Genomic DNA, 24,755 nt, shown 5'->3' on the forward strand with positions numbered 1-24,755 from the left:
TACAGCGCTTTAATCCTCTGAAAGGATATGGAAGGCGCTTTATAAATACCAATAAAAGAGAAATACAACAGATATGACTGTAGCTGCAAGAGGTATCTGCAAAGGACAACACAAGGAAGGGAAGAATATCTGCAGAGAGAAGGCAGACGGCATAGATGACTAACAGAAGACATTGAATCAGAGATCCTGCATAACAGGGAAAAGTGTAAAAACATTTGGTACTGATACTTGAGCCTACTTAAGAAAAGCACACCTCAGAAAGGAATTTTGTCTGGGAGCTCCCATCATCACGTGAAGGTTCGACGAGGTACAACTCTTGTTTTCACGGGTGCTGGTTTCTTTTACTTTAATGCCTGTGTTGACCTTCTTCCCAGTCTCTTTAAAGGCGTGAGTGAGGCGTGACACTGCTCTCATCCCCATGGAGACCCACAGGTAAACCGCGCAAGCCTCGGACTGTGCAGTACACCTGAGGGCAGCAGCATGGACGCCGTACCTCCCAAAATCCTGCAGTCCGTGGCCAAAAGACTGTGAGTTGATCGAATACAAAAAGTAAACGTATCTTTGGAAAGGAAAAGGACAATTTCTGAAGGCAGCTGTTGTGTGAACAGATATTGTATGCCTTGCGTTGCTAGAAACAGTTCTTAATTGTTTAACATTTCTGTTGTGTATTTTAGTGCGAGATTGATTTCTAACTTCAGTACTGTAAGTTAAAACATAATATGCTTGATTGCTTAATTGCAGAAGGGGGTGATGAGCATGTTCGTTCACACCAACACTTTACTAGCTTCTAATTAAATAAATTACTTAAGTTGAGATAAATCTGTTTGAATCATTTTCCACATGGCAACCTGCATATGTATAATAAATCCAATCTCTTCTTCTTTCTGTTTTACCATGTGGAATTACTGCACGGTAAAATAGGAGCTGTTTCTCCCATACTTGAGAAAACCGAGGGCCATATTTATGCTTTTTGCCGCAAACCTGCGCTAATGCAGTTTAGCGGCAAAAAGTTTAGCGCCGGCTTGTGTCATTGAAAAATGCCAACGGGGCTCCATATTTATTGAATGGCGCAAGCCGGTGTTAAACTTGGGCTAGCGTTTTCAAGAAATAAGCTAGCCGGGTGGGAGTGGTGGTAGGGAAGCAGGAGGTTGTGTATCAGAAAGCTACGCTAGGCTGGTTAGAGGCAAAAAAATGCCTCTAACCAGACTAGTGCCATTTCCTGGCGCACAACCAACAAACAGATGACTCCTGTCATGCCCGCCACCACAATGGGCAGCACACGAGACAAGTGTCCCCTGGGCATGGCCATTACACCCTGGGCCATGCAGTGGGCCCCAAGTTAGGGCCCCAATGGTACTTTAAAAAAAAAAAGATACTTACTAATACTTACCCTAATTATCTGGGATGGGGTCCTCCATCCTCTGGTTTCCCTCTTGTGTGGGTGGAGGTGTTCCTGGGGCTTACGAGGGCACCTGTGGACCTATTCCATGGTGTTTAACCATGGGAATGGGTCCATAGGTCACCTAACGTCTGGTCTGACCCAGGCGTTAAATAATGGTGCATAGCAAGCTTTGCACCAATATTTAGCCCCTCCTCCCACCTGTGCGTCATTTTAGCATGGGGGGATAAATACGGGCCATGGGGATAGCACCATTTTTTAGATGGGAACGCCTACCTTGATTTTCATTGACGCAAGGTAAGTGCACGCATCCAAAAAATGGTGCAAACTCCTATATTGTATCATTAGACATGGCTAACATCAAAATATAAATATGGAGTTAGGTTTGCACCGAATTTGCGGAAAGAAAATGACGCAAATTTGGCACAGATTATAAATATGCCCCCAAGTATGGAAAAAACTACCCACTTAGAATCATTCAGAGCAGATAATTGTGGCCCACTTGAATCGTGATTAAGGCATAACCCGAGATGTGAGGACATTCACACAGAAAATGCAGGTAGGTTCCTAACCTGGAATGGTAAATACATGTTCCCCGCCCAAAGTATGGTAAAGTTTTCCCCTGTCTCATCACAGTAGAAGCAGAGCTCCTTGAATGGAACACTTATGACATCAGGCCCCGCACTGGCTGTCACGAGACCTAAGCTACATTGATCCTGCAAAGGGCAGTTCCGACACGAGACAGAAAAATATAGACCACATTTGAGGTAGTATGTCAGGGAGTACTGGGTCTTGTTCACTTACACGATGGATATATTTTAATTACTTAATAAGTAACCTCATCAGGGAATTGGAATGTGTCAGTGCCTTGCTCTGTACCATCTCTAGTCTGAGAACACATGGTATCACCCACAAAAAGTTGATGTAATATTAAAGATATGAAAGAGTCTCCATTGTGGCGTTTCTGGAGCTGCAACATTGGACACCAGTACGCTAGTTGGGAGGACCACAGCCTGGAAATGGAAAGGCAGAAGCCACATGGGCTGATGGGCTGACCAGATCCCATAAAGGAGGGTGTAATTGAGGTGGAGGCAAGGGGGTAAAGGTGAGAGATCAAACTAAGTGAAAATGAACCTAAAAATCAAATTGAAAACGGATCTAAAAAACAAACTGACAATTGACTTGAAAATCCACGTCTGCCCTACACGTTACAATATAGACCATATTTACCACGTCTCTGGGCTGGGATTTAGCAGGGGTGTAGTGCTAAAGCACGTGGGTATACACGGGAAAATGTATTTTCCACATGGAGAAAAGAAAAGTCTTGGGCAGAATATTCGATGTCGTGAACATTCAGAGCAATGTACCCACGGACCTACTGCCTTCTCTGGAACATGTTGCCCACGATCTAGTTACTTTTCCTTCTCCTGGTACTTCATCTGCGTGCTCTGCAGATCCATATCTAACTTCCTAGTTTGCTTTACTCTTTTAATGTGAGGTTCCACATGTTGGACTTTTAATAAAATGGTGTAATTTTATATCATGTTTTGTTCTGCTTCTAGGGTAGTGTTTTAACTTTTCACTGATCTTGGCATGAATGACCCTGGACAAAGGTGTCTTTCTATTAAATTGAAGTTTACTAGATGAGAGAAAAATTAGTATTTTATCGATTGGGATATTTCTAATGTGAGCTGAGCAGCATTTTACATTAGAATATTTGGCGTCTGCAAGAAAGAACATCCAAAGCATCTTTTCATGAATACTATTGATTTACTCCTAACGCTGTTTAAACACTTCTAATATTCACTTAAAGGAGTAAGGAAACAGTACATCTTCCACTTGGCTGTATGTAGTCAGAGGCTATACTCCGGAGAATAAGTCCGACACAAGGCGAGAAAACTTCAAGCACATGTGGGGATTTCTGAAGACCGACCTGTAATTAGAGAGTCTCTCTGCGGGAATAATAGAAGTGACAGCAGGCCTGCTATGTTTGCTTCCGGTATATTATTTTTCTCCGGGAGCTGCTTGCTCGCAAAGACATAGGAGCCGCTTTGGGAGAAAAAGGTATTTCAAACATTAGGGCATTGGTTGGTTTGCCACCACCCTTGCAGTCTTCGGTCTCCAGTTGGTAATAGTGATAGTACATGGCTTTAGAGGGAATGGTCATTGTCATGTCGATGCTCACAGGTTTGAGGCTTAGAGTTTGTCTTTCACCATGCCCTGTAACAAGGATTCATGTCATGCAGTCACTGGGTGTAGGCCGTCCTTAAAATCCTTTGTGTATTACCAATGCCCACCAGGAAGGGACAGTCCAACTTGAGGGCCTACCTTTCGAAGTGGCCTTCTCCTACCCAGCAGAGCGAAGGCCAAGGAGCTTGGCAGCTTGCAACCCCTAAAGGGTCTGATCTGTGTGGAATGGGTCGGGTGGTGCCAGGTCCCAGGTGCTGCATGGCAGTCAAGACACCCCCATGCCATGCCATTGCCCTCCTCCACCCAGTGCATTTTCACAGAAGCTCTGAACGACTGTTCTGTGGGTGTCCCCGCCCCCAATTCCAGCATAGCCTGTAAAATTATGTTAGTCCTTAGTGCAGGCATGTCTTGTGCCCAGTGTGCTTACCATTTCCAGTGCATTGCGTTTGGCCATGACCAGTGGCAGCTCCTCCGATAGGGCGGAGGAGCGTTGCCCACTCGCCAGCAGCAACCACTGCAAATCCTTTAACAAGGAAAGGATAATAATATTCTTTCCTTGTTAAAGGGTGGGGCATGTGGGGTGACGAGTGTGAGGAGAGTGTTCAGCACTCCCTCTCAAAGCTCATGTGTGTTTGGACGGCCGTCTTGGGCCAGCCAAACACACATGCGCACAGGGCTTTCTCCAGCCGAGCAACACTGTTGCTGGGCTGGAGAGAGCCTGGGAGCACCCAGGCTGGGCGCTCCCAGCCAGTCCTGAGCAGCATCAGGATTGGCCGCAGGGCAGGCTGGGAGCCTGCAGTAGCGGAGGAGAGGAGCGGCGTGCGGATTGGAGCGGAGGTAAGTTTATTTTTAAAATGTATTTTATTTATTTTATTTTTTGTGTTTTTAGTGTTCCCCTAACCTCTCCCCCGCTCGCTGGCACCCCGCCCTCTGTAAACCGCACAAGCCACGGCTGGCCATGACCCGACTAGTGTTTTTCTCTGCAGTGTTAGATCTCCGTTTTAATGATAATGAATGTAAAAAAAAACGTTTTATTCAGAATCATTTGAGGTCGCTCTAAGTGTGAAAAATTGTCAAAAAAAGTACATTTTAGTTTGTCTACCTGGTAACTAGATGTACACTGACAAACGTGTGCTTTTCCTGGTGTGTGCCACGGCCCTAGTGGAGGTGTGGTGTTCACACCATGCCCTCATTTGAGTGCATTTCCAAATTACAAAATAGAAGCTGAACCAAATGAGTTCAGCGTTTCCCACCCAGTTACATTTGAGCTCAGAATCGAATGTTGATTAACACATTTATTCACAAAGCAAATCATCAATATAGGTTGCATAGTTTTATTTTTTTAGAGGATTTTTTAAGATCATTTAAAAGATTTAAACCACTCCAAACAAGCACTGGCAAAGACAATCGTGCTTTTTTTATAAGTGAAAGTAGAAGTTAATTTATTAGAGAGAGTGTCTCAATGGATAGGTAAATAGATGGATGTTTGAGCGCATGGGTGGGTGAATGGATGAGTTCATGAAGAACTGAATGCTTGAATGAATCGTTAACCCAGTGAATACATTGGTATTCCATGTAAATATCTTGGGTACGAATGTCAAAGGTAAGAATATTAATATTTAACAAAATTAATATATCATTAACTTCAGTATCAGTTTTCATTATGTTGTTTTCTTGTTTTATGTTTTTATTTAATTTACGTTATTGTGAAATTCATTTAAATTGTTTTAGGAAAATATATAGAGGTATATTATTTTTTGGGGGCCTTTAAATTTGTCTAAAGGGACTGCCTGATAGTTTTTTTTTATTATACATTCATTCATATTAATTGATTAGTATGGTCATTATTATTTGTTGTAATGTGTTTCCATGTTTATTATTTTTAAAGTATGTCATGAATTTAGTTTCAGCTTGTGGAGTTCATCAAGGATTGAGTGGTTAGTGTTTTATACAATATACATAAACATTGATATCAATTCATTAATATGGGCAGCACTGAGAGGTGGGGTGCATACTGGTGCCCCTAGGCAAAAAGCCAGCTAGTTCGGCAGGGTGATCTCCTTCTGGGGGAGAGAGGGCCTGCTGCTTCTGGGGGGCACAGCAGCTGTGGTTTGGAGGTGTCCTGTAGCCTGAGAGGAGTAACAAGACGGCTCAGTAGGATTGGGCTACGTATGGCTGTATGCTCTTTGATTGGGTGAACACACATTTACACAGCAGGCAGCTTGGCTTCCCTGCAACGGCTTTGTATGTGCAGGTGTACTGCATGTGCTGTATGGGCTGATTGGCCTTTTATGCAACCCATTGAGGTGAGCAAGCCATTGGAATGCTTAAAGCATGTTTTGCTTTCCTGTAGTGCGGGACACAGAACGCCATCATCCCGCAGTGGGCCAGGAGACAGGGGATAAGAAGCCACCAGAGCGATGACGGGTGTGTTTTGCCCTCCTCCAGATTAGGACAAAGAACCCCTGTGTTGGAGGTCGCTTGGGCCGGACTATATTGCCTACGATGTGTTGCTAGGCCAGAGTTGCCAATTTTGAAGCTGGGGAACCAGGTTCGAGTTTCGGGTTTGGCTCAACATTCTGTGATTGTGGGCAAACCACTTACACTCCCTATGCCTGAAAAGAAAGCACACTTTTTGCCCTCACCCTCCTGGGTTCTGAACCTGTTTTTGTTGGCTTTTAGGACTCTGCACATTTTACCACTGCTAGCCAATGGCAAAGTACTTGTGCTCTTTCATGAAAACCTGGTAGAATTGGCATATTTGATTTACTTGTAAGTCTCTTGTGGTTTACTTGTAAGTCCCTAGTAGTAGAGCATCATGAAATGGAATGGTGAATGATCACTTTACAAACAGCACTAACATAACATAACATAGTGGTATTACATGTACCCAGGGCCTGTAAATTAAATGCTACTAGTAGGCCTGCAGCACTGATTGTTCCACCCTCTTGAGCAGCCCTTTAAACCTGTCTCAGACCTGCCATTGAAGCCTATATGTTTTAATCTGCCATTTCGACTTGGCAAAGGAAACATTTTGCTAGGCCCAAACATTCCTTTTTAGTACATTTAAATCACCCCAAGGGTAGGCCCTGGACAGCCCAGAGGGCAGGGATCAGTGTATTTAAAATGTTGGCCGTGTACTTTAAGGTTTTACATTTCTTGGTAGTGAAAAATGTTTGAATTAATTTTCACTACTGCAAGGCCTACCTCTCCCAGAGAATAACATTGGAGTTACATGATTGCACTTGATAAGCTAAAACTTCCAAATGGGAACAGGTATTCAGATCAGGTTTGGTGTCTTTGGAATAGTAATGAAAAATTCTCTCTTATGGTAAGGAGGATTTTAAATTACAATTTTGAGAGTGCCACTTTTAGAAAGTTGGCAATTTTCTGCCTTAGCCATTAAGTGCCTGCAGCCTGTCTCTGGGTCACATGACTGAATGTAGCTGACAGTCAGGCTTTGTGTATTCCTCCTACCCAGAACTCACAATAGAAATCTTAGTTGTGCCTGGATGGGCCATCAAAAGCAGAATGGGAGGGCAGAGCTAGGCACAGGCCTACATACAATTGAATAGACTACACACAAACAGCTGCAGTTAGTCTGGAGCCATGGCAGGGGAGGCAGGTAACCTGTGCACTTCAAAGAGAAACCTGTAGAAGCTTCTTCCACTTCAAAGGAGACACCAGGTATAAATATTGCACCTCAGACACCAACTCATCAGTACACTTCTGGACCTGTGGAGACTCTGCCAAGAAGAAGGACTGCTGTGCTGCTGTAAGAACTGTCACTCCGCTGGACTGCTGCCCTGTTGGACTACTACCTTTCTGGATTGCTGCCCTGCAGCCCTACTTCCATTCTGCCTGAGTCAGAGGGTTTGGACATGAACCCAGGACTCCCAGAGTGACTCCATTGGGTAGTCTGCTGGCCTCCTGTTCAGAGCCACAGGGACATAAGAGGCTCCTTACCACCTGAACCAGCACCCACATCAGCTAGAGTAAGCCTTTGACCCCCAAGGGGTGTCCCTCATGTCCTGGACCCTTTGTGTAGCCTCAGTGAATTTCAGTTGAAGTTTTTAGGCTCTTTATGACTGTGAACGGGCTTGTTGGCACCTGTGAGAAATTGGGTTGTTCGTTGACTGGAGTGTGAGCCTTGATCAAGCAACAGCCACAATCCCTTGCAGGGTAAACCACAAAAAAGTTACTACTTTAACCTGTGCTTAACCCTAGGTAACTTGGCACAATAAGCAGTCAGGCTAAACTTAGAGGCAATCTGTTAAGCATTTATGCAGCACATAAACAGTAATAAACCAATTTAGAAAACTAGAGTCGATTTTAATCAAATATATTTCACCAAAACCAATAAAAATCTAATTAGTAGAACTAGAATTCTTACATTTTTAGGTTCAAAAGAGCAAGAAGCTGCAAAGTGAATCTGACCAGCGCTGCACCTCCGGCGTATAGGTGAGCAGGTTGGTCTCGGTCTCCTATTGGTTCTTAAAGTACGTTTCAGCCACATTTTGTCCAAGTCCTCACTTTTGGAAATTGGTCGTCTGGGCACCTTCAATACCACAACCAAAGACCCATGAGTGGATACTGACCTCTTGGGGGTTAAGGTCTCATACAGGCTGGGTCCAGGTGTGGGTTTAAGATGACGGGAGCCTGTTATGTCCGTCTGGTGCAGAACAGTAGACCAGCTAAACTAGCCCTTTGAGCCACTTCTGAAGTCCTGGGTGATGGTGAAGATGCAGGACTCCACAGCAGGGCTGGCCTCTGAAAGTTCAAGGCAAGCTCCAAGCACCAAATCAGTCTTTCCAGGTACAGCAGCAGTCTGGCAGAATGCCCAGCAGGTCACAGCAGCAGGCAGTCCTCTGAGAGTCCTTCTGCAGGTCCAGTAGTGAACTGAGGAGCTGGTCTGAGAGCCCTATTTATATATTATGGTGCCCTGCTCCTAGAAGCTGGGTGAAGTTTCCAGAAGGGTTCTCTGAAGTTCCAGGAGTTTACTTCCTCCCCTGCCTTGACCCCTAGCTGGCTGCACTGACAACACAGGGCTACTAATCCTATTGTGTGGCAGCAGAACTCAGCATATTCAAGTGTAAACTGTCTTGTGCTTAGCTCCACCCTGCCATCAAGTCAGTTAATGACCCATTCAAGCTCTGCTAATTCCACTATTGTATGGCTGTCTGGTGGGAATTCACAAAGGCTCAACTGTCAGTTACACTCAACCCTGTGGCCTAAGGTAGGCTTCAGGCACAAAGGGCTAAGGGCAGGAAAATAATAACTTTTTAAAAACTGAATTTTCAAACTTGTACAATTAAAGAGGGTTTATCATTACAGGTTCATAGATACCAAACATGAAATATCCACCACCTCTGGTTTAGGAATTACCGCTTGTTAAATGTAAATAGGAATCCCCATTGTTATCCTATGAGAGGGGTAGGCCTCGCAGTAGTGAAAAACTAATTTGGGAGTTTTTTCAGGACTAAGACCAATAAAACTGAAAAGTACATGTCCTACCTTTTAATTACAGAGCACCCTGCCCTATGGGCTACCTAGGGTCTACCTCAGAGTTGACATATGTAATAGGAGGGGAGTTTAAGACTTGGCAAGGGGTTTTAAATGCCAAGTCACATGGCAGTGGGACACTGCCTTCAGGCAGCTATGGAAGGCATGGGACATGTTTTAAAGTGCTACTTAAGTGGGTGGCACAATAAGTGTTCCATGCCCTTTGGTAGCATTTAATTTATACGCCCTGGGTATATGATATATCACTCTACAAGGGACTTACATAAAAATTAAATATGCCATTCAGGTATACGCTAATCAAACCATGTTTTAGGGAGAGAGCAAATGCACTTTAACACTGTTTAGCAGTGGTAAAGTGCACAGAGTCCTAAGGCCAACAAAAAAAATCCAATGTCGCCCACACTGCCTGCAAACAAGGAGTTCCATCAACCGCACCCTTCATTCTACAGCAACACTCGCTCACCGGGAGCACCACCGCAAAGCTCCAGCCCAACTATTCATGCCGACAACTGGATCTTCACGCTACAGCAATGACCCTCCTTGAGGATGGCTTGGTGGTCAGGGCTGAGATGCATACACTGACCAATCTGCCTTGGATAATTCCCCTGTTCTTGGACTGCCTGCTAGGAAAAGGAAGAAAAAGATACCCCTATTAATAAGAGCTTCATTAACCACACTGCGGACAAGATTAGGCCCGCTAGGGTCACATCAAAAGGTTGGACCCAGAATCTATAGAACACCTGTTTAATACTTTATATGGAAAAATGGTCTGTTAGTTAAGAACTCCTTTGACACTTTTTCTAAGAGATTAACAGAGGTTGAAAATGTGATTGCTGAGTCAATTAATTTATCCAAGTTTGATTTTATCTCTTCTGGGCTATCAAGAATATGACGATTGTTGAGTACTCTAGCAGAGCAGGGGTAGTTCGTTAGAAGGGGCACACCTGCACCCAAGTTAGCCATGTTCCAACATTCAGAGCAAAGGACCTCAAATTGTTAAGAATCAGCCCACTGCACTTAGTTCATTCAAGCACTCAACCTCTTGTGTATCTGGGAGTCTCTCTACACAAAGTGTACCGCCATGTTTAATTCATATGAGAAAGCAACACTTAACCAATGAGCCACTTGGCACCAGCTTTTTAAAACACAGTTGTGATATTTTTATAAATCTGCCCCTTGAAGCGACCCTTTTTGTTATTGTTTTGGGGAATGTTCTACCGTGAAAGTAGGGACAAGGGGAGAATTTTCTCAGTTAAGGAATAAAACCATACAATAGCTTGATAGTCGTATCGGGTTGAGGCGCTACCTCATACATACTGCAACACATAATTATGGCAAGAAAATTGGGTGGATGGGTCAGGATCCTGAGCATCTGAAAAGGGGATTTTGTAATCTTAAATTTTGACCAACCGTGGGTCGCTGGCAGGGTGCTGTCTCAGCTGTCTACTGTTGGCGATCCATGTACCGCTATCCAGACTTTATCACTGTTTTTTCCGACACACCTCTGGTTTTAATTCATCAACTTCTTCCTTATGCTCCACCAAAATAAAGAACACCACTCCTTTGGCCATCCTCGAACTATGAACCTTCAATGGATTTGAAGTTTTAATTTTTTTGGCAACAATGAATGACTCAATAGGGAGGTTGATGGTCACCACCCGATGACTCTAAAACATGTGGGTACTACCTTTGATAAATGATGTTTTATTATTGCCAGGCTAACTAGCAAGTCTTCAGCTAAATTATGGCTCAGAAACATTGCCTCCAAGGAACCTGGGCTACAACGAGCGTCTTTTCTTTAGAAGAGTATCATTCTTTTCTCATCCCCTCTATGCCATCTCTTACTGGTGCACCCACCAATATTAGAGACATCAGCACCCTGCTGACCAGTAGACATTGCCCACATGCCAAAGTAGAGACACCAGTTATCCCCCCCCACCTCCACCAGCACCAGAGACAGCAGTCGCCGGTAGACCCAGATACCCTGGTCCCCAGCAGACCCTAAGACACTAGCCAATTTTAGTACCACAGACCCCAGGTTTGCTGCAGGGTAGACGGCACCTACCCTCCAAAACTAGTGGGTAGATGACGTCTACCTTCGACTCGTGCCCTCCTTGAATCACCCAAGATAACAGGCCTCTCTACAACCGTAGCTACATGCCCCCTTCTAAGCACAAGAGACATCTTTGTCCGACCAACACCAGACACAGCAGCTTACTGCCAGGCCAAGTGATGGACACTCTTTCAGGATAAGAAGACTTTAAGGCGCATGATGCTGCTGTCTACCTTCCAGGTCAGGCTCTGTTGCAACCTGCATGTTATCTCATCGTTCAGTTGCTGTGTTTACCTGTTTTATATGTTGTTTTCGAGGCACTACCTGCCTCTATGACATGAAGCCGAGCTCCTGTTGTCAGACTTTAATGAGTGTTAAAAAGCTTTTACATTGCGTGCAGTGTGAAATCAGTGGTGCTGGAACCATTTTTAGAATGGGGATGCACTTCACTAAAAGCATAGGGGAAATGAGTCAGGTTGCCTTTGAAAACCCAACACATGATGCTAGGTGAAACACATTTCAGTGGCCTCTTAATTGTTCTTTCTCTGTCTAAAATCTTTCAGGTTTTATGGGGTTGGTGTAGCGCCCCCGCACCCCTTGTTCAAGCACCCCTGGGTGAAATACATGTGGTGAACAACTGTTTATTCTAGACTTCGTCCATTTTTCGTCACCAGTTTGTCTCAAGATCATTTAAAGCACTTTGGCCCTGATTTATACTTTTTGGCGCAAACTTGCGTTAGCGCTGGTTTGCGGCAAAAAATATAGCGCTGGTTAGTGCCATTCCTAGACGCCGGCCAGGCCTCATATTTAAGGAATGACGCTAGCCGACTCAAAGGGTAGGCCAGCGTAAAAATATTTGACACTAGCCTAGTGGGGTGGCTGTATGAGAGAGGGGGATTAGCACCAAAAAATAACCCTAGTCTGGTTAGAATAAAACAAAAAATTACTCTAACCAGTTTAGCGTCATTTGATGGTGCTGAACCTACTATGCCACATGACTCCTGCCTTAGAATAGGCAGGAGTCAAGCCCACCACCCCAATGTCCAGCACAGGGGACAAGTATCCTCTGGGCATGGCCACTGCACCCTATGGCATTAAAAAAAAATAAAAAAATACTAACCTGGGATGGGGTCCCTTATCCTCCACTGTCCCTCTGGTGTGGGTGTGGGTGGGGGTGTCCCTGGGGCCTTGGGAGGGCACCTGTGGGCTTATTCCATGGTGTTCCACCAAGGAAATAGGCCCACAGGTCCCCTAACGCCTGCCCTGACCCAGGCATTAAAAAATGGGGCAAAGCAAGCTTTGGACCATTTTTTGACCCCACCATTTTTGCACTGGAGTATAAATATGGCGTTAAGGCCATAGAGTCATTTTTTGCACTGGAACGCCTACCTTGCATTTCATTAAGGCAAGGTATGTTTCCACTTCCCAAAAATGACTTTAACTCCATAAATTTGGCGCTAAACGGGTCTAGCGCCGAAGTATAATTATGGAGTTAGTTTTGCACCGAATTAGAGTAAAAAAAATTATGCTAATTCGGTGTAAACAGTGTATAAATATGACCCTTTCTTTGTTTACACTTCTTAGAATTGTTTAGGAACTGAAGGTGGATGTGTTGTTTCCTTGCCTCACTCATGAGTGCCCCCAGAACCCTCTTCACTGAGAGGATGTGCCATATGTCATGTCCCATGACCCGCTTATACAAGAGATCAGTTTCACACAGATCAGTGCATGTTTCTAGCCCAGCGGGAGGTGAACAGCACAGCTGCACCAGTCAGTATTAGGTCCAGGGTACGGAGTGGCAGAGAACATGACGTAGACACAGCAAACATCGTACAGGTTTAGGTTTTTAAACAGCACTTGCACCATGGGTAACTCTGATATACAGGTAGGGGTGCAAATATTGCAAGAGAGCAGATACTCCATTCTAAACTATGTAGGCTTATTCTAAATGAAAAAGACAATCCTTTCTGCAACAGTGGGAGCAGATTCCAAAGACCTCTCTAATGCAAAAACAGAAAACTTGGGTGAGACTTTGCTAACACTTGTCAAGCAAGAACCCATGGAGCTTGTGGTTCAAATATTATGCAAGAACATGATCACAGAGAAGCGTGGGAATACACAGGCATGTAAGCCTCTGCCTGCAGATACATACGCCAGAGGTGAACTGTTGCATGATTATCCATGACCAAGAAAGGGGTGGTAGCATTCAGCTGTAAAACAATGTCACATAGAAAGAATTTTGAGGGAGTGCATGCTCTGTCTCTCTGAGTCATCCTGTAATCACTATGTGGGCATAGAGCCTTCCCATTGGCTTTTTATTGGTAACTTTGATTGTTGTGTAAAAAGTCTTCCTTTCTAGTGGCTAATCTGGCTTCTTAGTTCCTCCTTTTTAGGTCGAGTCTAGACAGCGCGCATGCTCTGTCTGGAAGACCTGTTATTAGGAGTATAGGTATTTGGTCCTGCCTGCCACTTCCAATAGGTTGAAGGCAGTGTCGCCTTTGTAGTGCTGCCTCCTAAGAGTTTTGGCAGCTGATACGTCACTTCCCATACTTGACTGAGGAGCACAGGCCAAGTACAGTTTACTTACGCCTCAAATGTTTTTCTGTTGTTTGGACAAACTATTTTTCTTTGTTTCCTGCCTCTTGTGTTTGTCAGTGAGCACTCGCGTTCACATGCGCGGTTTGTTTTCTGCATTTGCATATCACTTTGTCCTTACATTACATATGCAGTAAGGAATGAATCCTCAACAATATTCAATGCACTTGGGGAAACATAATTGAGCCTGTGGTGGTCCTAGGTCAATGGGACCACCTCCAAAACATTTAAAATGATGTGCTCTTTCTGTTCAGGCAGTTTTGTGGGTCACACTAGGTAAGAGGTGGCCCAAAAATCATAACCTCTTCCACCATTGATTATAATAGTAGATTGATACCCTTGCTTGGCCTGTTCTTTGCTCTGTCTGGGCTGAAAAATGATTATTGTTCCAAAGCACTCCTAGTTCAGTTGGCTTGATAGGGCAATCTAGTCACTGCTGGTAGTACTGTACCTTCTGCTGTTGACTCTACAGGGACATCAAGCCATAACCAGTAGTACTGCACCGTCTGTTGTTGACGCTGCAGGGGCATCTAGCCACGACCAGAGGTATTGTAGGTATTGTAGGCAGAAGGTATTGTACCTTCTGCTATTGACCAGTGGTACTGCACATTCTGCTTTTGACTCTACAGGGACATCTAGTAATGACCTGCAGCAATGCACCCTTGTGCCACTGACTCCACAGTTAAATAATATTTGTAAGGCCTTCTAGGCCTGAAAATGTGTAACACACTATGCCATCAAGGGGCTGATTATATGATTACACTGCAATATTTTTTATCACTCTTTTTTATTTCATTATGCCCTCTAGGGGCTGAATATATGTTTATACGACCATGTTTTCTCCAAATGCTATTTTCACTGTGGTACATTTTATTTCTGATAAAGGTTTAATGTGCTGCATGGCAAAATATTTATAAAGTCCCAAATGTGAGGTTGTCAATATAATTTACACCAACAGCTATAACTCTAGCTAATGCAAGACCTCTTGCCTTGCAAATGCTTGTTGTTGTTTGTTAACGCCCAGAGAGCAGGGCCTAACTACTGGTAAGTTTCCACCGGTGTGTTTAAGTGTTTGGTCTTGGAACTATTTTCTTTTTTCCCTGCTCATGTTGAGTGTGTATGTTTTGTTTGTAGCTCTTCCTTGCTTCAGTCTGAAACTGAAGAGACGTTTGTGCATTTCCGACATGTTTTGGTGGAAGCAGCGTGTTGTTATTTTTGTAAATTTGTGTGCAACGAAAGGCTGCCTTTCTTTTTGATTATGTTTCCTCATTTTTAAACTTGGTAACACAATCCACACAAATACACTGCACACCATGCCACATAATTCCAACCAGCATATTTTCACTCAATGCTACACACTTCCACACAACACAATTGAGCTCTACACATTTCCATTCCAACACATAATTCGACAAAAAACACATTCAACTCATCAACAAAATTACACACCACGTACATCCAATCCACTCCACAGAATTCCACATAATGTCACAAATTTCAACAGCACACCACATAATTAAACTTCACTACATACCACTCCATAAAACAAAATACCATTCCACATAATTACACTCCATGACACACAGTCCTACTCTACATAATTCCAGTACACTCAATACCATGTAAATACTATCCACCTAATTCCACTGCACACAGTGCCACATAATCCCACAAAAACAAATCGACTCCACACCACACAATTCCACAACTAACAATTGCAATCAAACTCACATAGTTTCACTCCACACATACATCCACTCCACTATAAACCAAAACACATGGGTAAAATATATTATCAATTACAATGCCAATAGTTCAAACTCTCACAAATGTGAGACCCATTGTATTGCAAATGCTTGTTTGTAATTCTAATTCATCACCCAGGAACCTTGAACCTTTACTTGACCTATGTTCCTTTTTGGAGAACAATCTGCCATCTATCTATGTAAAAAAGCCTTTCAAGAAGAGGCCTGTGATCAATTGCTTCAAGCTAGTTGCCTGTCAAGTAGCTCCTTATTTTGGGATGTCATTAATAGGCCTCTGTTTGCTCAGCCAGTACCAAGATCATTTAGTTCTCATATCTCCTCTGAGTCCTGGGGGGGAGCATTTCTTAGTGAGTTATGATAACATTTTGCAGGATATCTCCCTAGGCTCCCCAGCCATGCCTGATGGAGTTTGTAATACCTCTTTTCTGCTTGAGAAAGTGACTGACAGTCTTTTGTGGTTGTCTAAGAATAAAGGGCCAGATGTAGCAATCTTCCAAATTGCGACTTGCAATTTGCGAGTCCCAGCGACTCGCAAATTGCAACTCGCAATTTGGAATGCAGAAAGGTGTCTCAGACACCTTCTGCGAGTCGCCGTGGGGTCGCAAAGACCCACCTCAATATTAATGAGGTGGGTCGCAATTTGCGACTCCATAGCGATTCAGGGCACTCACGGGGATGGTGGCCTGCTGGGAACAGCAGACCACCATGTCCATGACTGCTTTTAAATAAAGCAGTTGTTTTTTTCAAGTGCAACCCATTTTCCATAAAGGAAAACGAGCTGCACTTTGAAAAAAAAAAAACGAAACCTTTAGTTTCGGTATTTTTCAGGGCAGGTAGTGGTCCATTGGACCACTGCCTGCCCTGAAAAATTATTTTTTGTGCCAGACACAAAGGGGAAGGGGTCCCCTGGGGACCCCTTCCCGTTTGCGCCTGGGTTACCATCCACTTCAAGTGGATGGTAACTGCGCTTTCATTTGCGACCGCAATCGCGGTCGCAAATGAAAATGCATACCATTGCGACTCGCAAATAGGAAGGGAACACCCCTTCCTATTTGCGACTCGGAAATACATTTTGCGAGTCGGTTCCGACTCACAAAATGCATTTCAACATAGCAAAGACGCATTTGCGACTCGCAAACGGCGATTTTCGCCGTTTGCGACTCGCAAAGTCTTTGCTACATCTGGCCCAAAGTTCCCAGTGCTGATGGGATCGCCCCGATTTATATTTGCCTCAAGATTGGACTCCCTTGCTCACTCAAGTCATAAATGCTTTGGCTAACACGATATTACCCGTATCTTGGTTTAGACCAGAGACAATCCCGTTTTCAAGAAGGGAGGTAGGAGGGAGATGCTACAGACTTATCTCCCTTATTGACTCGGTGTTAAAGGTCATTAGGCAGGGCATCTTGAACAGATTAACCACTTGTGTCCATGACAATAAAATTCTGTCAGTCCTACAAAACGGGTTTCGGCCATGGATGGGCGCTACTGATCAGAGCTTAAACTTGTATGTCCTCTTTAATAAGTGTAGGGTGGGAAAACCGGTGTCCATCCACATGGTCTTTATTGATCTTTCCTCTGCGATTGATAGAGTGAGCAGGGAGAAATTATGCAAAATCTTGCTGGGCATGGGAGTGGACATGGATAGCGTAAATTTTCCAATGGACCTGCACAGTAATATGTGCACCGTAGTGAGATATAATACGGACATATTGTGTCAGCCTTTCTTATTGACCTTTTATATTAATAATCTGGAATCGGTCTTACTGGCAGATAGCGTTGATTTCCCAAATGGTGGCAGCCTTTTTATTCCCGCATTACGATATGCAGACAGTGTGGTGTTATTGGCAAGCACAGCGTCCAGTTTACAATAGCAGTTAGACAACATTGTTAGCTTTATAGACTCGCTGGAACTCTACCAATTATTCTAAAACATTTGTCATGGTTGCAGGCCCCAAGTCTGTTAACGCTAAATCGTTTTTGTGTCAAGGCAGAGCCATCTCTGGGGTGGACTCCATTTCCTACTTGGGGGTACAAGTTGATTGTGCAGGATCATGGGCACTACTTTTGTTTACGATGAAAAATCATTTGTCTTGGGCGACTGCTTCAGTCTTTGATCCTTCTTCCTTACAACTTTTCATGCACCCATCTTGTCCATTAACAAAGCAAACATGTAATATCAATATAAGTGCACTGTTCCACAAAAGAGAGAGAAGACAGGAGAACTAATTAAGTTCTATTCAGCAAAGACAAAACTATACAGGGTGTTTTAGGAGAGCCCTCAAGCACCAACTAGGGTGACAGGTATCATCATTGGGCTTGCTCCTCGCCAGACTGGTGCTGCAATGCCTGCCGGGCCACCCAGCATTCTGGGTGGCACTCAACCGTTGTTAAATTGCTAACAAAAGAAGGTCTGGGAAAAAAAAAATACATTTACAAAGCAATACATTGGTCAATGTTTCTTCACAACAGTTTTTGACTATATGATCACTCCATTTGACTTGGGTGGGTCTCTCTCTGTCTCTTGGTGTGCGATATAGTGTCCACTTATCTCAGGCCATTGTAGACCCAGAATCTCAGTCTTCTAGTTTAACTCCATTTGCACCAGTTTAGTTATTTCATAATTGTTTTAAAATTAAAATTTATCAGCACATCACATGTATCATTTGAAAAATACAGGGTGTATTTCATCCAGCTAGAATCCCGTGTTAAATACAGTGGGGCAGATTTATGAAAAGTGGCTGTGCACATAGTGCAGCACCACTTATCTTGCACCCCTTAGTGCCCCCCTAATGCCACGACATGCGAACCGTATTGAAAATACAGCGGACAATGGCAGTAGTCAGGGGTACTAACGTCATAATTTTTTACGCTAGTCCAGCGCTTTGCAGGATTAGCGTAAAAAATGTTGACGCTATTCCTGCAAAGCACCCAGAGGCCCATTGAAAACAACGGGAGCCTCACTTTAATGTCTTCTCTGAGCAGGCGTTAAAAATGCCGATAAAAATGATGCAAAGAAATCTCTTAGATTTCTTTGCACCATTTTGTCGGTCCCCCTAGCGCCGGAACGCCCCCCTTATATACATTATGCCTGTCGCAGACATAATGTGGTGCAAGGGGTTAGAAAGTGGTGCAATGCAAGCATTGAGCCACTTTGTAAATATGGTGCAGAGTTTCTGGCCTTCCAGCGCCACATTAGTGTAAAAAAATGACACTAATGTGGCGTTGGAATTGCGCTAGGCCCTCTTAAATCTGGCCAAAGGCTTTAAAAAACGTTTCTTTATACTGTGCAGTTCATAAAAAAAAGCAAGCCATGCAAAACCATGCCAAATGAAAAACAATAAACCAGATATACATTGAAAACATCAGCCTTCCTGCAGCAGCTAAAATTCTATTTTCTCAGAGCTGTCCAACGTTTAAACTGTCCACATTAGAATTAAAATTCCATCAAATTACAATTTACACCGAAAACGAGCTTAATATATCACAATAACAGAAACAAATTGCAGACCATGACCTTCCAAAAGAAACAAACAAACATTGGCAAAGTCATTAGGTCTTGGTTTGGCCACCAGAACATAGGCTTTGTCAGTGTTTGCTTTGTTTTGTTATGGTCATTACAAATCTTTACTCTAGGGAAAACTGCCAGGCCCTCATCAATCTACACAAAAATTAATTAAAGTCAAAAACTATGTTTTGGTCTCAAAAAAGCACAGATTGCCATCGTCATTAGACCCTGGTACTTAAGGGAATGGCTTTGTGTGTAGATGTGCTCCTTGTGGAGGGGAATAATGCTGTCAGTCACAGTAAAGTTAACCAATGGCTGAAAGAGGCTGACCCACTACCCCATGCTGTATGCTGTAGAGGGCAAAAGAAAAGTGTGATTGGCAGATTAACCGACCTATAGCCGAGAAAGCTTGCTGATAACACCTATAAGTAACTATATTATATATATAATTTTAGTAAAATCAAAAGGTCTTGGCTAACACCAGATCTAACAACAAATTAGACATGGAGCTGTGTCACTATATGTACAAAACACTCCTCAGGGGTTCATTAAAAAACAGGATAATATCTAATGCTCCAGGACAGTTTTTAACGTATAGGCCTCATGCTGCAGATTAACTGCACGGTACAGTGGCCCGAAAGTTACCGCACCTTGCTGTAGTATGAAGAGGAAATTATAGTGCACCATTTCGAGTTAATAAAGTTGGGAGTGGTATTAACTTGTATACACGATTTTACTTAGCCCAAGATTCTCATTTTTCTCGATTATCGACTTCTTTTCCTCACCGAAATGTCTTTAATACCCGGAGGAATTTACGCGTGGAAAAACCAGACAGTGTGATAACTTTTATTTGATGCAGAATTTGATATCAGGCGCGAAATCCTGTTTATACCCTGTATTGGATTCCCCCGGGTCTAATGAGAGCCATAGCCAGAAGAATTACCTTCTTTTTAAGTTTCAGTTTTCAGTATCCTTCAGGTATTTTTGATCATGGATGTAAGTTGGTGGTTGCAAGAGGTGGCAGCTGATACCCCGGCCCTGCCCTTTTCTAGCCTCAGCACTGCTCTTGCACCCCCTGGCTAGCTTGGTTCATTGTTAAGGGCGTGTGAAACAAGCCACAATGTAGTGAGAAATTCAGGTTGTGTAGAAAAACACAAAACTGGCTAAAATTCATTTATTAAGGCCATTCACTTTGTTGATCAGTGATGTCCCCGATTATTATAAGCTCAAGTAAATGCATTATTTCCATCTGTTTTAATGTAGCAATTTTTAATAATGTGGATATGATTGCCCTAAGGTTATCAAATTGCAGGCTTGTTTTTTTGACACTGCAGTGCGGTTGAGTTGATTGTATTTCTTTTCCCCCGGCAAGCTGCTCATAATTTTAGCATTCCTCATTTTGCTCCAGTGAATGTAGTGAAATGACAGTTAAAATACATATCACGTTCATTTCCAGACAAAAGGGTAAGCATTTAAGCGTGGCTTAAATACTACTGATTAACAAAGCAGTGCCTTTTCTTCTAAAAAAAATTCTCTTTTCTGCACATGTGCACCAAATACTGTCGCAGTCATGACTTGCTTTATGAGTAAAATTGGGTACTTTTTCACATTAGATTTTACTACTGTTTACAAGGGGCAAAATGAAATGCCAATAATAGCGACAGCAGAGAAAATGAGTGAATTTAGCTGCAGTCTGTTTTATCACAGACATTCCTGCATTATACGTCTTTAATAATATTCTTTGTATTGAGCAAACCCTCGATACATGTTTTTAAAAAATCATTTTTATGTCACTTCCGGTTATGACAACAAAGATATGACCTGCTGTCGCTTCCTGTGATATCATCAGAGCAACAAAAGATGCATAACATCACTTCCACCACCTGGCATTTTTGTGAATCAACATCCATGACGTTAGTGGTCTACTCACTCCATTTTTTAAGAGTTAATATATTTTGGCAATATGCCATGTTTAATCTGGATAAACAAGAGACTGCCACAATCTTAATTCAGAGGTGAACTGTAGCTCTAAATTCACTTGTAATGAAGGCCTTTCATGCCTTAGTGAAATACACGGTTACCACACATTTCCTAGTCTAGAAATCAGCATTCTCAAGGAATATGTAGCCTCCTCATTACTTCTTTATCCCGGATCTCAAGTCATGAGGCAGCGGGGTACCTGTCTCCTAGCTGAGGACACATCTTATAATGTAAAGTCTGGGACAAGGAAGTAGAATTGGATTAATGGGATCACTGGTAAGCATTCAGCCCCAGGGAGTCCGTGGACTATTTTGAGAATACTAAACTTGGTAAGGGTCACCTGAACATAAATTCTGCTGAAAGAATGGCAAACAGAATGAGAGGGAAACACACAAATGTCGATTGCATTGCAAACACATATTCTTATCAATGCCTGACAACAAGGAAGTGCTGTGTGTTTATTCTCATATTGTTCCTATTAGCACAATGGCACGGTCAGGATGCTTAACATAGAGTCTGGGTAACTTTGCAACCCTTCTGTAACAATGGAAAGTAAATTCAGCTCGTTGGCTATATGAAAATTAGAAACAAGGAAGTCTGTCTCTTATTGAGACAGAAAGCAAACATGCAATCTCCTCTCATAAGTTTAGTTCTGTGCAAACAATAGCTTCGTGCGCTTTACAAAATGTTACTTTTAAGTCCTCTAGGTAAGGAAGAATTCTCTGCATTTTGAAAAACACAATCATAAATACAGAGTTCCTATTTTATTTGACTAATCAGAGTCAGGATCGGACTGGAACAAGAAGTAGGTCCGGGCACCAACATAAAAGTGACCCTCATTAGCGAACCAGATAGCTAAAAAGTGGGCTACATTTGCAAATCAGACCAGTTTAGGCCTTGTAAAGACACGCTGTATGGGTACTTTGCAAAATATGGGAGACTGCATGCATTTGTGTTTGCTGAAGGCAATGCTTCTGTATCAGGGAAATCAACAGTATAAAACAGCCCACCTGGCTATAGAACAGGCTCACAAACTGCTAAACAAGTCTTGGCAAAGCCAATAGGTCTCGCCTATACAAGAGCTATTAGCTTGGCGGGAGTAGAGTGTCGTAGAGTCGAGTAAAAGGGAGTACAGTTCAGAGGTTCAGTGACAGAGAGTGACGTACAGCGCAGCATCGTAGAGTGGAGTGATGTGGAGTGGGGTGGAATAGGGTGGAGTGGGTTGGAGTGAACTTGAGATAGTCTGGTGAAATGGAGTTGTGCAGGGTGGATTGGATTGGGCTAGAGTGGGGTGAAGGGGGGTGGAATGGAGTGTGTGGACAGGATGGGGTGGATTGGAAAGGAGTGGATTGAAATGGGGAGGGGTGGATTGGACTTGAGTAGATTAGCTTGGATGGGGAGGGAGGACTGAATTAGAGTGATAGGACTGGAGTGGACTAGACTGGATTGGAGTGGACTGGATTGGAGTTGGGTGAATTTGAGTAGGATGGGTTAGATTGGACTAGAGTGGTGCAGATTAGACTGAACTGTAGTGGGGTGGATTGGTTTGGACTGGAGTGGGTGAATTTGAATGGTGTTGATTGGATTCATTTGATTGGAATGGATTGAATTGGAGTGGATTGGATTAGAGTTGGGTGGGCTTGATGGATTGCAGTGGGGTGGACTGAACTGGGATGGGGTGAATTGGATTGGGGTAGAGTGGGGTGGACTGGAGTAGATTGGAAGATAGTGGGGTAGATTGTAGTAGAGTGGGGTGGATTGGAGTGGGGTGGACTAGATGGGGTGGATTGGATTGAAGTGGGGTGAACTGGAGTAGGGTGGAGTGGATTGGGTTGGGTTAGATTGGGGTGGATTGACTTGGAGCGGTGTGGAGTGGGTTGGTTTGGAGTGGTGTGGATTGGATTGAAGTGGGGTGAACTGGAGTAGGGTGGAGTGGATTGGGGTGGGTTAGATTGGGGTGGATTGACTTGGAGCGGTGTGGAGTGGGTTGGTTTGGAGTGGTGTGGATTGGATTGAAGTGGGGTGGATTGGGTTGGAGTGAGGTGGATTGGATTGAGTGGGGTGCATTGGATTGTGGTGGACTGGATTTGGTGCAGTGGATTCGAGTGGGGTGTACTAGAGTGGGGTGGATTGGATTGGAGTGAAGTGGGTTGTATATGAGCGGAGTGGCTTGTGGTGAATTGGACTGGAGTGAAGTAGGGTGGATTGGAGTGGGTTGAATTGGAATGGGTTGGACCTTTTGGGGTGGGGTAGATATTTGGAGTGGGATGGACTGGAGTGTTAAAATGGGATGGATTGGAGTGGGGTGAATGGGATTGGTCTGGGGTGGATTGGATTGGAGTGGGGTGGATTGAACTGGAGTGGGGTGGATTGGACTGGAGTGGGGTGGATTGGACTGGAGTTGAGTGGATTGGATTTGAGTGGGGTAGATTGGATTGGAGTGGGGTGGATTGGGGTGAAGTGGGGTGGATTGGATTGGTGTGAGGTGGATTGGATTGGAGTGGGTTAGATTGGAATGAGCTGTATTAGATTGGTGTGGGGTGGATTAGAGTGGGGTGGGGTGGATTGGATTGGGGTGAAATGGGATGGAGTGGTGTGCATTGAATTGGGGTAAAGTGGATTGGATTAGATTGAGGCAGATTGAAATGGGCCAGATTGTATTGGATTGAGTTGGCAGATTGGGGTGGGACAGATTGTTTTGGATTGCAGTGAGGCAGTGCAGAGTGGGGTAGATTGCTATGGATTGGCGTGGGGAAGATTGGAGTGGGATGGATTGTTTTGGTTTGGAGTGGGGCAGATTGTTTTGGATTGGAGTGGGGCAATTGTTTTGATTGGAGTGGTGCAGATTAGAGTGGGGCAAATTGTTTTGGACTGGTGTGAGGCAGATTGGAATAGGTCTGATTGTGGTTGAACAGACTGTTTTGGGTTGGAGTGGGACAGACTGGAGTCTGGCATATTGAAGTGGGGCAGATTTTGTTTGCATTGTGTCAGACAGATTGGTGTGGGGCCGATTGTTTTGGAGTTGAGTGGGGCAGATTGTTTTGGATTGGAGTGAAGCAGATTGGGGAGCAGCAGATTGTTTTGGATTGGAGTGAGGCAGATTGTTTTGGATGGAGTGGGGCAGATTGTTTTGGATTGGAGTGAGGCAGATTGGAGTGGAGCAGACTGTTTTGGATTGGAGTGGCGCAGACTGGTGTGGGACAGATTTTTTTGGATTGGAGTGGGACAGATTGTTTTGGATTGGAGTGGGGGAAGATTATTTTAGATTGGAGTGGGCCTGATTGCTTTGGATTGGCAGGGGTAGATTGGAATGTGGCAGATTGTTTTAGATTGGAGTAGGGCAGATTGTTTTGGGGTAGATTGTTTAGGATTGGAGTGGGGCAGATTGCTTTGCATTGGAGAGGGGGCATATTGCTTTGGTTTGGAGCAAGGTAGATTGGATGGGCATATTGTTTAGATTGGAGAGGGGCAGACTGAAATGGGACCTATTGCTTTAGATTGGAGAGGAGCAGATTGTTTTGGATTGGCTTATGCATTTTTTGAGTGGGGCAGATTGTTTTGTACTGGAGTACGGTAGAATGGTGTGGGGCATGTTGTTTTGGATTGGAGTGGGGCAGGTTGGATTAGGGTAGATTGTTTTGAATTGGTGTGGGGCAGATTGTAATAGGACAGATTAGAGAGGGGCAGATTGTTTTGGATTGGATTGGCTAGATTGGGGTGGGGCAGATTGTTTTGGATTGG

The 24,755-nt window shown here is 43.8% G+C and overlaps 1 protein-coding gene across 1 annotated transcript in view; it reads left to right on the plus strand.

Annotated features, from left to right (window-relative positions):
- The first annotated feature begins 442 nt into the window (after positions 1 to 442).
- The window catches only part of LOC138261364 (serine-rich adhesin for platelets-like), a 320,695-nt gene continuing 296,382 nt past the window's right edge, over positions 443 to 24,755 (plus strand). The window contains exon 1 of the mRNA XM_069210232.1: positions 443 to 527. Coding sequence (XP_069066333.1) covers positions 481 to 527 — 47 coding nt within the window. The 5' untranslated portion in view covers positions 443 to 480. The remainder of the gene's footprint in view (positions 528 to 24,755) is intronic.

The sequence above is a fragment of the Pleurodeles waltl genome, chromosome 10, assembly GCF_031143425.1.
Source record: "Pleurodeles waltl isolate 20211129_DDA chromosome 10, aPleWal1.hap1.20221129, whole genome shotgun sequence".
NCBI classification, from domain to species: domain Eukaryota; kingdom Metazoa; phylum Chordata; class Amphibia; order Caudata; family Salamandridae; genus Pleurodeles; species Pleurodeles waltl.